Source organism: Leptonychotes weddellii, chromosome 9, assembly GCF_054177405.1.
Source record: "Leptonychotes weddellii isolate Sample4059 chromosome 9, ASM5417740v2, whole genome shotgun sequence".
Taxonomy (NCBI): domain Eukaryota; kingdom Metazoa; phylum Chordata; class Mammalia; order Carnivora; family Phocidae; genus Leptonychotes; species Leptonychotes weddellii.
This window is the reverse complement of record NC_138377.1, coordinates 94,678,465-94,693,182: the sequence shown is the minus strand read 5'-3', so window position 1 is coordinate 94,693,182 and position 14,718 is coordinate 94,678,465. Positions and strand designations below refer to the sequence as shown.

Below are 14,718 nucleotides of genomic sequence, written 5' to 3'. Positions count from 1 at the left end.
TATAAACATCGGGGTGCACGTACCCCTTCGGATCCCTACTTTTGTATCTTTGGGGTAAATACCCAGTAGTGCAATTGCTGGATCATATGGTAGCTCTATTTTCAACTTTTTGAGGAACCTCCATACAGTTTTCCAGAGTGGCTGCACCAGCTTGCATTCCCACCAACAGTGTAGGAGGGTTCCCCTTTCTCCGCATCCCAGTAATAACACTCTTTCATTAGGGGCACCTGGGTGGCTCAGTCAGTTAAGCATCTGCTTTTGGCTTGGGTCATGATCCCAGGCTCCTGGGATGGAGTCCTGCATCGGGCTCCCTGCTCAGAGGGGAGTCTGCTTCTCCTTCTACCCTTCCCCACCCCTTGTGATCTCTCTCTCTCTCTCTCAAATAAAAAAACTTAAAAAAAAAAAAAAACCACCCTTTCATTAACATAAAAAACAAAGTTGCCCCCCTTCCCCAAAAGGAGCTATTGTATGCATTCAAATGAAAAGCTCCCTGTTCTTTCACCAGAGAGCATGAGGGTCCTAAAGCAAACAGAAGAGTTCCTTGTAAAAGTACCTCCACTTTCCCCTAATAGAGACTGTTCCAATCTACTTCAGGAAAAATGTAGTCAAAGGAATGTGTTCTGGCCCCAAAGCAACTGTATAACCTGACAGCATTATCACCACTCAATAAAAATCACTATAATTGCTCTGCCAAAACACCATAATTAAAAGACAAAGGTTTCAGGCTGGAATTATAAAATGATGCAGGGCGCCTGGGTGGCTCAGTCGGTTAAGCGGCTGCCTTCGGCTCAGGTCATGATCCTGGAGTCCCTGGATCGAGTCCCGCATCGGGCTCCCTGCTCGGCAGGGAGTCTGCTTCTCCCTCTGACCCTCCCCCCTCTCATGTGTTCTCTCTCATTCTCTCTCTCTCTCTCAAATAAATAAATAAAATCTTTAAAAAAAAAAAAAAAACAAACAACAACAAAAAAACAATAAAACGATGCAAAAGATAAGAAGTTTTCTCTTACATTTCACCAACAAAAATTAAAAAGTAGAACTTCATGAGTCATAGCTACTTATGCTGTGCTGTTCAATACAAGAGGCACTGGCCACACGCAGCTACTGAGTACTGGAAATGGGGCCAGACCAAATGAAGATGTAAGTGTAAATACACCCCAGATTTTAAAGATGCAGTATCGGGGAAAAAAAAAAACCTTAAAATATCTCACTAATGATTTTTATATTCACTATGCATTGAAATGGTATTATCAGATATATGAGACTAAATAAAAAGCATTATTAAACCTAATTTCAGACAATCCCACTCCTCGGTATTTACCGTAAAGAAAAAACACACTCACACAAAAATCTGTACAAAAATGATTAACGGCAGCTCTATTCATGATCACTGGAGACAGAAAACAGCCCAAATGTCATTCAAAGAGTGACTAGATAAATAAACAGTGGTACATCCATACCACAGAATCTACTCAGCTATTACAAGAAATGAACCACTAATATACATACAACTTGGATGAATCTCAAAGGCATTATACAGAGTGAAAGAAGTCAGACTCAAAAGGCTACAGACTCTATGATTCCATTCACGACATTCTTAAAAAGATAAAACTACACCAAGGGAGAAGAGATCAGTGGTTGCCAGGGGGATTTTAAAGGGATAGCATGAGGGAGTTGTTTGGGGTGATGGAACTATTCTGTGCCCTGATTGTGGTGGTGATTACCAGAATCTATACATGCGCTAAAATTCAAAGAAGTGGACAACAAAAGAAAAAAGTCAATATTACTGTATGATAATTAATTTCACTTTTTTTTAAATCAGGCTACTACAAAATTTTAAATTACCTATACAGTTCTCATTATATTTCTATTGGACACCACTGTATCTACTTCTAAAAGAATTAGAATCCACTTTCACTAATTTGCTGATTAAAAAAAAATGTGCACATCTGAGATCATTCCCAATAAACTGAATTTGCCTATTAGGAATTAAACAAAGACAGGGGTGCCTGGCTGGCTCAGCTGGTGGAGGATGTGACTCTTGATCTCGGGGTTCGAGCCCCACAATGAAGATAGAGATTACTTAAAAATAAAATCTTAAAAAAAAAAAAAAAATTAAACAAGTGCAAAGCCCAAGCACTACTTACCAATTTCTCCATGATGAATACTACATCATTTTCATTTAGAATATTTTTTAAAGGATTTGGTTGGCCTTTGCTGATCAACTGCACTTGAACATCAGCCTATTAAAAATAGATAAAGTCAAGCAGTTATATATACACACATATATATTAGTACAAATATTTAAACACAAAGACTAATTTTTACCTGTACCCCTGAAATAATACATTATGTTACTAAAAAAAAAAAAAAAAAAAGACTAATTTTACAGAAACAATTGAAAAAGAGAATTTGAACAAGACATAATGTTCTAAAGAGAAGCATTCATTTATTCTTTGCCATGTTGTTTTTTCATGTTTAGACAAACCTAGCTCTATTCACTTCTACACAGGCTTCAAGGCCTCCCTAAAGTGCACCCTGCCTTATAGAGCCTTCTTTTGATGAGGATCAGAGACATCCTCTTCCTTGACTCATATTGTACTTACTATAATGTACCATATAATTAGCAGTTTATAAATACGATCTTTTATTCTGATTGTACTATGGAATTTAGAACTTTTATCAATCTCTAGGAACTATGTATTTTTTCATTCCAATTGCAAGCATGTTCACTGCAGAAAGGTCTGAAAATAGATAGCTAAGCCATTTTAACTCACATATAATTCTACTAGCCAGGATAATCACTACCGTTATTAGCATGGTTGGCATCTATTTTAGATCTTTTTCCATAAATAAATCTACTTAAGTAGAAATGTATTCAGTATTTAGATATCTAGATAGGATTTTGCTTAATAAAAATAGACATTCTGTATCATACACTTCTTTCCACCCCATTAAGTGTTCTTTGGCTCTACCATCATATAACTAATCCCATTTTGTTCAACATTTGGATACTTTTTTTTTTTTTTAAAGATTTTATTTATTTATTTGACAGAGAGAGACACAGCAAGAGAGGGAACACAAGCAGGGCGAGTGGGAGAGGGAGAAGCAGGCTTCCCGCTGAGCAGGGAGCCTGATGCGGGGCTCGATCCCAGGACCCTGGGATCATGACCTGAGCCGAAGGCAGACGCTTAACAACTGAGCCACCCAGGCACCCCAACATTTGGATACTTTTAAGTTATCTACTATAATAAATAACTAATAATAGACATCCTTGAATTACTTTCTTAAGATGAATAGTTAGAAACACACCGACTTTGTCAAATTGCCTTGCAAATATGCTGCCCCCACATATTTGCATTCCCATCACTTATGGCAACACAGAGTATATTTTCACTGCTTATTTTTACCATCTCACAGCAAAAAATAGTATCTTGGTTGTTACTGTTTTTTTCATTTATTTGATTACTAATGAAGGTGACCAGTCTCTCAAAGGCTTACCATTGACAAATAATTCTCATTACCTGAATCCATTTCGTTTCTCAGTTTGGATCCTAAAGCATTTAGATACCAAATCCAGAAAGCAAAGGATGTTGTGTTATTATAATCTACTAGGTTCTTGAGTTTCAAGTACTGTTGTGGATTGAATATGTCCCCGAAAGACATGAAGTCCTAACTCCTGGTTCCTCTGAATGTGACTTTACAAGAAGGGTCTTGGCAAACGTAATCAAGTTGAGGATTAACTTGGACTGGGGGGGCCCCTAAATCCAATTACTGATGTACTTATAAGGAAGGAAAGATTTAGAGACATAGACACAAAAGGATGCTATGTATTGACAGCTGCAGAAATTAGAGTGATGTGTCTACAAGCCAAGAAACTCCAAGGATTGTTGGAAACCACCAGAAACTAGGAAGAGCTGAGGAAGGATCCTTTCCTAGAGCCTTCAATAGGAGCATGGCCCTCCTGACACCACCATTTCAGAGTCCTAGTCTCCAGAATTGCAACAGAATAAATTTCTGATGTTTTAAGCAAACCAATTTGTGGTTACGGCAGCCCTAGGAAACTAATATACGTATCAAGCAAGAATTCCAATGGGGAGGGATTAATACATTTACCTAGATATACTTAATTCCTGAGTTTGGTTAGTGATAACTCAAACAGTAAGAAATAACTCTACTTGTAATTTTCTTTCTGGGCTTACTTATTTATGTCTTTTGTCTATTCTTCTATTACAGTTGTCGTTTTTCTTTGATTTTTAAGAATTTTTTATGTATTATATATATATTAACATTTATCTTATATGACTATTTCTCTCCAGCTTATTTGTCTTTTAGCATACAATTAATTTTAGTTCACTAATTACTTTATAGATTAAACCATATGGGGACTTTAGCTATGGAACACTTGGCATATATTAAATGCTTAATAAATCCATGAATGTTTATAGCAGCTTTATTCATAACTATCAAAAACTGGAAACAATCCAAGTGTCCATCAGCTGGTAAGTGGTAAGTGTCGCACACCCATACAATGGGATACTATCCAACAATAAAATGGAATGAACTACTGATACACACAAAACATAGATGAATCTCAAATGCATTACATTCCTTGACAGAAGCCAGACCCAAAAGACTACATACCGTATGATTTTATTTATATAACATTCTGGAAAAGGCCAGGGACAAAGGGCTGATTATAAAGGGACATGAGATTTTTGGAGGTGACAGAAATGTTCTAGATCTTGATCACGGGGGTGGTTATATGACTGATGCATTTGTAAAAACTCATAGAACTGTACCCTAAAAGGGTGGGATTTACTATAAACTAACTTCAATGAACCCAACTTTTAAAAAAGCAGAATGTTAGGATTACTGAGTTGTGTTTAAAAACGAAATAAATTGTTCATACCTCATAGATAAATGGATCTTTATGGATTCCTTTCTTTTCTTCATCAAACTCCCTGAAATGAAGAACTACACGTGAAAAACAGAGTCATAGTATTCTGATATTTAAATTCATTAGTCATCACTTTACCTCTGTAGGACACCAGTGAAAAAAGCAAAGCGCAAAGTAGTCCTGACAGCCCTAAGGCATGGTTGGGAAGAGGGGGAAAAAGCAGAAAAAGAATATGAGAAGGGACGCCTGGGTTGCTCAGTCGGTTAAGCATCTGCCTTCGGCTCAGGTCATGATCCCAGGGTCCTGGGATCAAGTCACCCATAGGGCTCCTTGCTCAGCGGGGAGCCTGCTTCTCCTTTCTGTATGCCACTCCCCCTGTTTGTGTGCACGCACTCTCTCTGACAAATAAATAAAATCTTTAAAAAAAAAAAAGAATATCAGAAAAAAAGAGATGTGGTAGAAATTAACAGACTGCTACCCACAACTGGGCACAATAGCTTCTCAGAGGCAGCAGGAAATCAGGTTACCTACCTCTACTCTCATCTTCTAAAACACATCATCAGTTACTATTAAAATGTAATATACCATGTAACTTATAGGAAGTAAAAATCACTGGATTCTGATCTGCCACTGAATCAGTGGGTAACCATGGAAAAGTTATTTAAGGTTCCTAGTCCTAGATTTCTATGGGTAAAATAGAAACACCTATCCTCCCTCTATTTTTATGAGCGGTCACTAAAAACTTAGTAAATTTGATAATGTTAAACAACTTCCTTTTAAAAATTTAAGCACAAAACTCTTGGGTATCATTTAATAATTATCATTTCATTCAAGAAAGTTCTAAAATAGTCATCCCAAAGCGTGTGAACTATAAACCATTGAACATCCCAAAATGCACATCAGTCTGCTCTACACTCTGAAAGAGACACAATCTTTAGAGACCTAAAGAAGCCCAATGGAATTGTTTCAGGATACCATTTATTATTTGATCTACTCTGACTTCCTGAAATAAAAACAGGAGAGCTAGGCCTGTGATTCACTTTTGCCATTTTGGACAAGACAGTGACTTATTCTTAAAGATAATTGCCCTTTGTGTATAACTGAGGGATGTTATTCAATTATTCAACAGTCATGTATATTATAGGCAGGCACTGTTCCTAGATGTTCAGGATATACAACAAAAACATAGTCCCTGGTTCATAGTCTTGACTGAAGTCCAAAGAGTAAGTCCACAGTTAGAATACAGGGTGATGGGTGCTCCAACAGAGGTGAGTGCAGGGTACTGTGGCCACACAATGGAAGACATGTTGCCATACCACTAGAATTTTATTCTGAAAACCAAGAGGAACTCACTCAAAGATTTTATTTAGTTATTTATTTGAAAGAGACAGAGAGCACGAGAGAGAGCAGGGGGGAGGCCAAAGGCAGAGGGAGCAGGCTCCCTGCTGAGCAAAGCCCCAAAGTGGGGCTCAATCCCAGGACCCCGAGATCATGACCTGATCAGATGCTTAACCGACTGAGCCACCCAGGTGCCCCACTAAAAAATTTTAACTGGGAAATACCTCTCTGACCATGAGATGGAGGGCATAAACTTGGAGGCCAGGAAAATAGCTGTGAATAAGTGACAATGGCCTGAACAAGAGCAGTAGAGATAGAGGGGAAACAAGGGTACCAGGTGACTGATTTAGATGGAATGGGGGCTGGCGGGGGGTGCTGGAAAAGAGAAGTGAGAATCTTAGATTTGGAACTCTTAATTCAGAGATAGGATTCAGGAGCAGAGTGTCAGGTTGCTGGGAAAAGATGAATTCGGTTTTGCAGATACTGAGTTTGAGGTCTCGTGGAAATTTCCAGTAGGCAACTGGATGCACAGGCATTGTGAAGGACTCAAGAGAAGTGAAAGAGACTTCTGTGCTTACAAGTAGAGAAAAAGACTAAGCTCCGTGAAATAACCGGGAATTATAAATAGGATCTAAATAAAACTGTATCAATGGGGAACTGGTTAAATAAACGTAAGACAGACATAGGATAAAATATTACAAAGCAGTTAAAAACAATGAGATAAATCTATAGGGTGTCATACTGAAAACCATCCAAGACATTAATAAAGAACCTAGTGCTCGGTCTATAATGTTCAAAAAACTGTCAAGCATTATTACTTTTTTTAAAAGATTTTATTTATTTATTTGACAGAGAGAGAGCACAAGCAGGGCGAAGCGGCAGCCAGAGGGAGAAGCAGAATCCCCTGCAGAGCCGGGAGCCCAATGAGAGGCTCTATCCGAGGACCCTGGGATCGTGACCTGAGCCGAAGGCAGATGCTTAACCAACTGAGCCACCCCGGCGCTACATTACTACTTTTGTAAGCGGAAAAAAAGCAATAAAGATAAATTATGAAAAATTATGGCATTTAGAAAATTAGGGGTTAGATTACATCAGTGGTTCTCAAAGTGTGGTGTCAAGCCAGCAGCAGGTTTCACCTGGAATTTGTTAGAATTCTTTGGCCCCACCCAGACTTACTAAATCAGAAACCCTGGAAATGGGGCCCAGCAATCTTGTGTTTTGACAACCCTCCAGGTGACTGATGCAAGCTCAAATTTGAGAACCGCTGGATTAGATTTTAAAGTTGGATGCAGAACTAGATGGAATCCCCTTTTGTACTAGCATTTCATTTTAAGAACAAAGTCTTAGAGCACAGTGAAATAAGGGTACTTTAAAAACCCAACACACTATTACGTTATTACAACTGTAGCACAAATAATTATTCTGAATAGACAATACGTTTCACACCAGAAAGGCTTTAAAGAGATGAAGGATGCCAACATCTAGTTTTCCAAATCCTGAGAGGCGTCTCTAACATATCCTAAATTCGGTGGATCATCCGCATGAATAAAGCGCCTCGAAAAACTTGTCACCTTCCACCCCGATTGATAACGTTGTTTTCTCCTATACGAGACTACAAGCAAGCCCCCACAGGGCCAACCCCACGCTGCAGCAGATAACCGGCCTTTCTCCAACTCCCAGACTCCAGGAAAGCTGCCTTAGTTTGAAACTTAGGCGCCGCTGAGAACTGACAAGGCACTTCTCCCCAAAGCAGGGGAAAGAGGCTTGGGGTGGGGACCGAGAAACACGCCCAGGGAGAAGTGCTGCCCTCGCACCCTAGGCAACAGCACCAGCTACAACTCACTGCAGGAGACGAGAGTAAAACTCCTCGGCAGCTCGGTTCATTCGGGACCACATCACGCCCCAGTTTGACTGCAAATCCGAGACCACCAAACTGAACTGCGCGCCGGCTGCTGACGTCCGGGGTCATGACCCCCTCGCCGGGACTACGTTTACACCCCACCCACCTCCGACAGGCCCCGTTTGTCGACAAAGTTAATCTTTTGTTTTAGAGCACACAGCGGTTTTTTTCCGTCCCAGCAGTTTTCCATTCCCGTAAAAAAAAGTTAAAGTAAGTTGCAGTGGTTGAAGGGGAAAACGATATCTCGTCTCGCGAGAGTTGCCACGCCTCCTTAGGGATTATTCCGCAAGAAGGAGTCCCTTGTTTCTAAGCGCTTTTGTTGGCTTTTAAAGTCAGTGGGTATCGTAGTTTGATGCATGTAAAGAAATAACACGCTATTTGTTATTTTTTATAGAGTGGTAAAGCGATATTTTGTGTCTCTGGATTGGTTCTGAGGCGGGGCAGGTTGGCGGACGAGTTGAAGGTTACATATAGAGCGGAAGTGCGAAGCACTTCCTTTTCCTATAGGAGCCGCCGGGTTGAGAGGAGCGTGGCCCTCTCCTCTCCCCGCGATGGTGAGTGGAAGCTTTCTCTGGTGGGCTTTTCCATGCTCTCGGGTCCCGGCAGGAATGGGTTAGGGGTTTGGGGCATAATATCTTCAGGAGAGAAAGCGAGGAAAAGGGGATGAGGGTCAAAGGCGTCTGTTTGTGGCTCGGAGCTGGGTAGTGCGGCTTTACGGCAGCCATTTTAGAGGCAACGTGGGCGTCCCAGCACAGGGCGACATTAGATCGTTCTCAGGTGCAGAGGAACCTTTGGGATTCTAGTTTTCCTTGGATCGTATAAGGCATTGGTTTTCCTGACAACTTGGAAACTCCTGGGGCCTAAGGCTGAATCGGGGTGAAAATCAATTTTGGGCCTTGTGTTTTCACGTGCTGTTAAATAAGGAATATTATCGTGTTTCGAGAGAGATCTTGGGAAAGATTTGTATATCCACCTTTTTCTGAATTCTCGTCTGTGTTCATCTAAGAATCGCCTCTACAAAAGCTTCCCGATCCTCTTACTTTAAAAATTGCTCTGTTAGGTGTCCCCTAAACCATTAAATTCTTAGCTCGTGGTACGACTGTCACTTGCACTGCATTTGCACAAATAATGTGTGTTACATGTATTGTGTAGTGTTTTTGTGCCCTGGGGAGTTCAGTGAAAAAAAAGACCACACTTGTGATGCTTGGATCATAATTTGAACAAAATAATGCCAAAATATTCTACGGTAGTAATTGCTGTTAACATGGGGAATGGGAGTGGAGGCAGTAGTTGGGCGGTAAAGTGATCAGAGAAACTTTCCAGAAGGTGGTCTGAAGGAGTGTGAGGCTCTTCAGGATGAAGACAACGATTACTGAGGCAGAAGGGGTATGGCCCTGAGTGTAGCGACAGTGATGTCTGGAAAAGATTATGGGAGATGAGGTCTAGCAGATCATATAGGCCATCCTCAAAACTCTGGTAGGTTTATTTTTAGATGGTAAGTCTTTGGAGGAGGTTGAGCAAAAAGTAATATGACCAGTATTTTTGTTGGTAAGTTTCATGAGCTGTGTTTAGGATGAAGGGGGCCAAGGGCAGGAATTTGAAGTAGAGCTGTGGTAGACCAGATTTCTGACAGTTGGCAAAAGTTCAGATGGTGACATTAAATAGCATTTTCAAACCTTACAGTATACTTTCGATCATTTTCTTTTGTACGGCCTGGGTTGAAAGTTGAATGATAAATTTTGTGGTGGATTTTGAGATTCTAAATGTTCTTGAGTGTAAGAATTTATTGAAGTTAATAAACATGGTGTGTTCGTAATAGCCTTTGTTTCAGCCCTAAGCGTTGTCTGTCTACCCAAATTCGAATCTCATCTGTAATTCAGTCTTTAAAGATACTGTTGAGGGGCACCTGGGTGGCTCAGTTGGTTAAGCGACTGCCTTCAGCTCAGGTCATGATCCTGGAGTCCTGGGATCGAGTCCCACATCGGGCTCCCTGCTCAGCAGGGAGGCTGCTTCTCCCACTGACCCTCCTCCCTCTCATGCTGCTCATTCTCTCTCTCAAATAAATAAAATCTTTTAAAATATCTAAATAAAGATACTGTTGATATGTGAGAATAGTGTCTCTGATATTGTCAACATAAGTATTTTTTTCTTTTTCCCAGGCGTGTGCTCGTCCATTAATATCTGTGTACTCCGAAAAGGGGGAATCATCTGGCAAAAATGTTACTTTGCCTGCTGTGTTCAAGGCTCCCATTCGACCTGATATCGTGAACTTTGTTCACACCAACTTGCGCAAAAACAACAGACAGCCATATGCTGTCAGTGAATTAGCAGGTATGGATTTTTCAAGGGTTGATATTTTTTAAGACCTGCTTAACAGCAGTGATGAAATTCCACTCCCATTGGTCCGTGTTTCTGAATCAACGTGATTTTCCTGGATGTTCTGATGCTGTTGCTATCATGCGTAATAGTCCTAGGTTGATATGGTTGAGTAGCTAAAACTTGTATTTCTTCCCAATTTCAGGTCATCAAACCAGTGCTGAGTCTTGGGGTACTGGCAGAGCTGTGGCTCGAATTCCCAGAGTTCGAGGCGGAGGGACTCACCGTTCTGGCCAGGGTGCTTTTGGAAATGTATCCTTTGTTTTACTCTGGATTGGTCAGCTCTTGTGGAATTTATCAGACTGGACCTGGTTTATTCATATTAGCAGTTTTGAAAATATTTCCAACATACCAATAGTGTCCAGGTTAAACATTGCTCTGGGCAGATAGGGGCTTGGCATTGGGAAGTTTTGCTTGCAGTGATGTCGTAATTTGCGTCTTACTCTGTTCTCAGCGACAGTTGCCTGCTGTCAGTAAGCTGGTTCAGAAGGGTGACGAAAATTCTTACTGAGCAAGACATAACCCTTTTATAATTCCTAAAGTTTGGGAAATGTGATTCTTAACTGGGAAAATAGATGTGTCGTGGGGGCCGCATGTTTGCACCAACCAAAACCTGGCGCCGTTGGCATCGCAGAGTGAACACAACACAGAAGCGATATGCCATCTGCTCTGCCCTGGCTGCCTCAGCCTTACCTGCACTGGTCATGTCTAAAGGTTTGTATATTTTGTATTACAGGAATGGGACAAAATACCCTTTTTTTCTCCCTCCACCTGACCCGTTTCATTCATGTTAATAATAACCTGTGTAGATTCTATTCATCCCAATGTTCCCTGACTAAATTTCTCTCTACTAAATAATAGTTCTACTTCAATCTATAGTAAGTCATCAGTGAATATTGTGTAATAACTGGTGAACTAATTGGAATGTGGTGATTTCGTGTATTAGAAAACTTTCCACTCGTTCATGTCCCTACTCTATTTTATAAACTGTCAAAATGATGAGATTCCACTTAATTGGTCCGTGTTTCTGAAACACATGATATTTGTGGGAATTCTGATTTGGCACATCATATGCTATTTTGCTTTTGTGGATTATATGAAATGTTTCTCGATTTTTCAAAAGTTTCAGGGTAACCAGGTATTTGTTGGTGTTGATTGGCATTATCAGGTCATCGGATTGAGGAAGTTCCTGAACTTCCTTTGGTGGTTGAAGATAAAGTTGAAGGCTACAAGAAGACCAAGGAGGCTGTTCTGCTTCTTAAGAAACTTAAAGCCTGGAATGATATCAAAAAGGTAGGCTTAATGAACAAATTTCCATTTTGGTGGTCCTTAACACAAATTTGTCAGATTTTTAAATTTCAAAAGATGTCTGGAGGACAGTATAACTCTGGATATGAGAACAAGGACTCAAACCTTATGACTTGGGTTTGAATCCTGACTGCCATTTACAGCTGTGTGTTAACGTTGGGCAATTTATTGTGGCTCCTTTTCATCGTAAAGTGGAGTTTAACTTTGAAGATCAATCGCAGGGTTCATACCTTAATCAAGATACTAAATGTTCTCTTTCTAGGTCTATGCCTCTCAGCGAATGAGAGCTGGCAAGGGCAAAATGAGAAACCGTCGTCGTATCCAGCGCAGGGGACCCTGCATCATCTACAATGAAGACAATGGTATCATCAAGGCCTTCAGAAACATCCCTGGTAATTGTATTGCTTACTCCAATGCCCATATGATGCAAGCTTACTTGGCTTTTATATGATGAGATTCCACTTCATGGTCCGTGTTTCTGAAACACATGATTTTGTGGAACTTCTGATTCTCAGCTGAATGAGTACAGCAATGGTTGAAACTGCCTAATTAGTGACATAGTTCTCAGGTACCTGATGTAGCACACAAGTCATAAACATGATTTGTGTTTCTTGTATTTAAAATACAGGCTCCCTAATTCTCTTTTCCCTTCAAAAGGAATTACTTTACTTAATGTGAGCAAACTGAACATTTTGAAACTTGCTCCTGGTGGGCATGTGGGACGTTTCTGCATTTGGACTGAAAGTGCTTTCCGCAAGTTAGACGATCTGTATGGCACTTGGCGTAAGGCTGCCTCCCTCAAGAGTAACTACAAGTGAGTGTTCTTCGTGTTCATATATTGAACACAGATGTTCATGCTGTGGATATTCACATTCAGAATTCGTTTGCATGTTTTCTAAATAATGGATGATGTTGTGTGGCCATTTCCCCTTATGTACAGATTGAATATTGTGTAATGGTGAGATATTCTGAACGATGGTAGTGTGATGGAAATTCTGATGGAACTCTGGAAGGTTTCAGTGTTCATTGAGAAATAGGAATTGAGCATCTTACTGTTCAGCATTTTTTTCTTCTCAGCCTTCCCATGCATAAGATGCTTAATACAGATCTTAGCAGAATCTTGAAAAGTCCAGAGATCCAAAGAGCCCTCCGAGCACCACGGTAAAGTTGTGATACTTATTCTTGCTAAAGCCTCATACTGCTGGTTATATCAAAAATGTGGATAATGTGAATAAAATACTAATGTTACTACCTTTTTACAGCAAGAAGATTCATCGCAGAGTTCTGAAGAAGAATCCACTGAAGAACCTGAGAATCATGTTGAAGCTAAACCCATATGCAAAGACCATGCGCCGGAATACCATTCTTCGCCAGGCCAAGAATGTGAGTGTTAATTTGGTTTTTGATGATAGGTCAACTTTTTTTTTTTAGAAAGATAGGATTCTTAAGTTGTTCTCTTAATTTGTTGTAGCACAAACTCCGAATGGATAAGGCAGCAGCAGCCTTAGAAGCCAAATCAGATGAGAAGGGGGTTCCAAGCAAGCCTGTGGTAGGGAAGAAAGGAAAGAAGGCTATTGGTGTGAAGAAGCAGAAGAAACCTGTGGTGGGGAAAAAGGCTGCAGCTACCAAGAAACCAGCAGCTGACAAGAAGCCTGCAGAAAAGAAACCCACTGCGGAGAAGCCTACTGCCTAAAAACTTACGTTTATTCTATAAAAGTCAAATCATTTTGGACAGCTAATTTTGAATAAAGATCCGATCACGGCCAGTGAGAAACACGACTTTCTGGATGTGTTTGTGAATCTTAGAGTTTTGTTGTTTGTTCCCCCATAAGTCTGGCCTCTTGGTTCCATTTTATAGTCTGGTATAAAACAGGGCCTTGCCTTTGTAGTAAATCACGCAGTTGAATGGGAAGAAGAATGTTGCATAAATCCAGATATAAAATCCAATTTGTAGTAACAATTTTTTTTTTTTTTTAAAGATTTTATTTATTTATTTGAGATAGAGCATGAGAGGGGGGAGGGTCAGAGGGAGAAGCAGACTCCCTGTTGAGCAGGGAGCCCGATGCGGGACTCGATCCAGGGACTCCAGGATCATGACCTGAGCCGAAGGCAGTCGCTTAACCAACTGAGCCACCCAGGCGCCCTGTAGTAACAATGTTTTTGAGAAGCAAGTGGTTAAGACTTCTCAAATGTGCAGAAACTGTTAAAAGATTTAGCACTCCTCGGGGTACCTGGCTGCCTCAATCTGTTGAGCATCCACTTTTGGTTTTGGGTCAGGTCAAGAGCTCATGCATGGGTCATGGGATCAAGCCCTGTGTTGGTCTCCAAGTTAAGTGGGGAGTCCGCTTGGGATTCTCTCTTCCCTCAACATGCTCGCTCAAATCTTTTTTAAAAAGAATTCTCACTCCCGCAAAACAAAAAATACGCCTTGGAAAATAGGTAAAATTACATGGTTTTTTTTTCTCAGTACCACAAGAGGGCAGGATATATTTTGAGGCACTGCAAAAAGAAATTGATGGTTCCTATTACAACCTGCTGTGATAGAGTACAGTTATTAGGGGAAATGCTACCCTTGGTATTTTGACCCATAGTATGAAAGTCTCAGAAGCATTTTTCAGAACTACTTGGGTTTGCAGTTTTGGTAAAGGGATATGTTGACCAAGTATACCGCAGAGAAGTGTATCCAAAAGGACATGGATTTTTTTCCCTACCCTGTTTTGTCAGCATGTCTTAACCACCTTAAGGGTTGACCTTTCCTGACCTATGTTTGTCTCTTGTCAGGGTCTTGTTTTGCATCTGGTTTGTTTCCTTCAGTAACCTTAAAGTACACATCCAGGTGATGTATCCTCTGGTTTGCAGATACAAAGATCTCTGTCCCTTAGCATTTAAAGGCTCCACA

General features: G+C 40.5%; 2 protein-coding genes and 4 non-coding genes across 6 annotated transcripts in view; 5 read left to right on the top strand and 1 right to left on the bottom strand.

The window, feature by feature from the left end:
* ZWILCH (zwilch kinetochore protein) overlaps nt 1–8,231 on the bottom strand; it is a 24,816-nt gene extending 16,585 nt beyond the window's left edge. Inside the window, exons 1-3 of the mRNA XM_081831874.1 lie at nt 8,079–8,231; nt 4,910–4,961; nt 2,145–2,240 (exon numbers count right to left, since the gene is read on the bottom strand). Of these exons, the coding sequence (XP_081688000.1) occupies nt 2,145–2,240; nt 4,910–4,961; nt 8,079–8,131 (201 nt within the window). The 5' untranslated portion in view covers nt 8,132–8,231. The remainder of the gene's footprint in view (nt 1–2,144; nt 2,241–4,909; nt 4,962–8,078) is intronic.
* Nucleotides 8,232–8,549: 318 nt separating this feature from the next.
* RPL4 (ribosomal protein L4) lies at nt 8,550–13,598 on the top strand. Its single transcript, XM_006749946.3, has 10 exons — nt 8,550–8,689; nt 10,295–10,466; nt 10,657–10,763; nt 11,087–11,225; nt 11,680–11,804; nt 12,082–12,211; nt 12,477–12,633; nt 12,897–12,980; nt 13,082–13,202; nt 13,291–13,598. Exons 1-10 carry the CDS (start codon nt 8,687–8,689, stop codon nt 13,510–13,512), a joined length of 1,260 nt encoding a protein of 419 aa, XP_006750009.1. The 5' UTR covers nt 8,550–8,686; the 3' UTR covers nt 13,513–13,598.
* Nucleotides 10,511–10,583, top strand: LOC115938011 (small nucleolar RNA SNORD18). Its single transcript, XR_004073207.1, has one exon. It is a non-coding gene; the product is annotated as a small nucleolar RNA SNORD18 (small nucleolar RNA).
* On the top strand, nt 10,927–11,025 carry LOC115938012 (small nucleolar RNA SNORD16). Its single transcript, XR_004073208.1, has one exon. It is a non-coding gene; the product is annotated as a small nucleolar RNA SNORD16 (small nucleolar RNA).
* LOC115938009 (small nucleolar RNA SNORD18) lies at nt 11,502–11,573 on the top strand. Its single transcript, XR_004073205.1, has one exon. It is a non-coding gene; the product is annotated as a small nucleolar RNA SNORD18 (small nucleolar RNA).
* Nucleotides 12,262–12,331, top strand: LOC115938010 (small nucleolar RNA SNORD18). Its single transcript, XR_004073206.1, has one exon. It is a non-coding gene; the product is annotated as a small nucleolar RNA SNORD18 (small nucleolar RNA).
* Nucleotides 13,599–14,718: the final 1,120 nt, after the last annotated feature.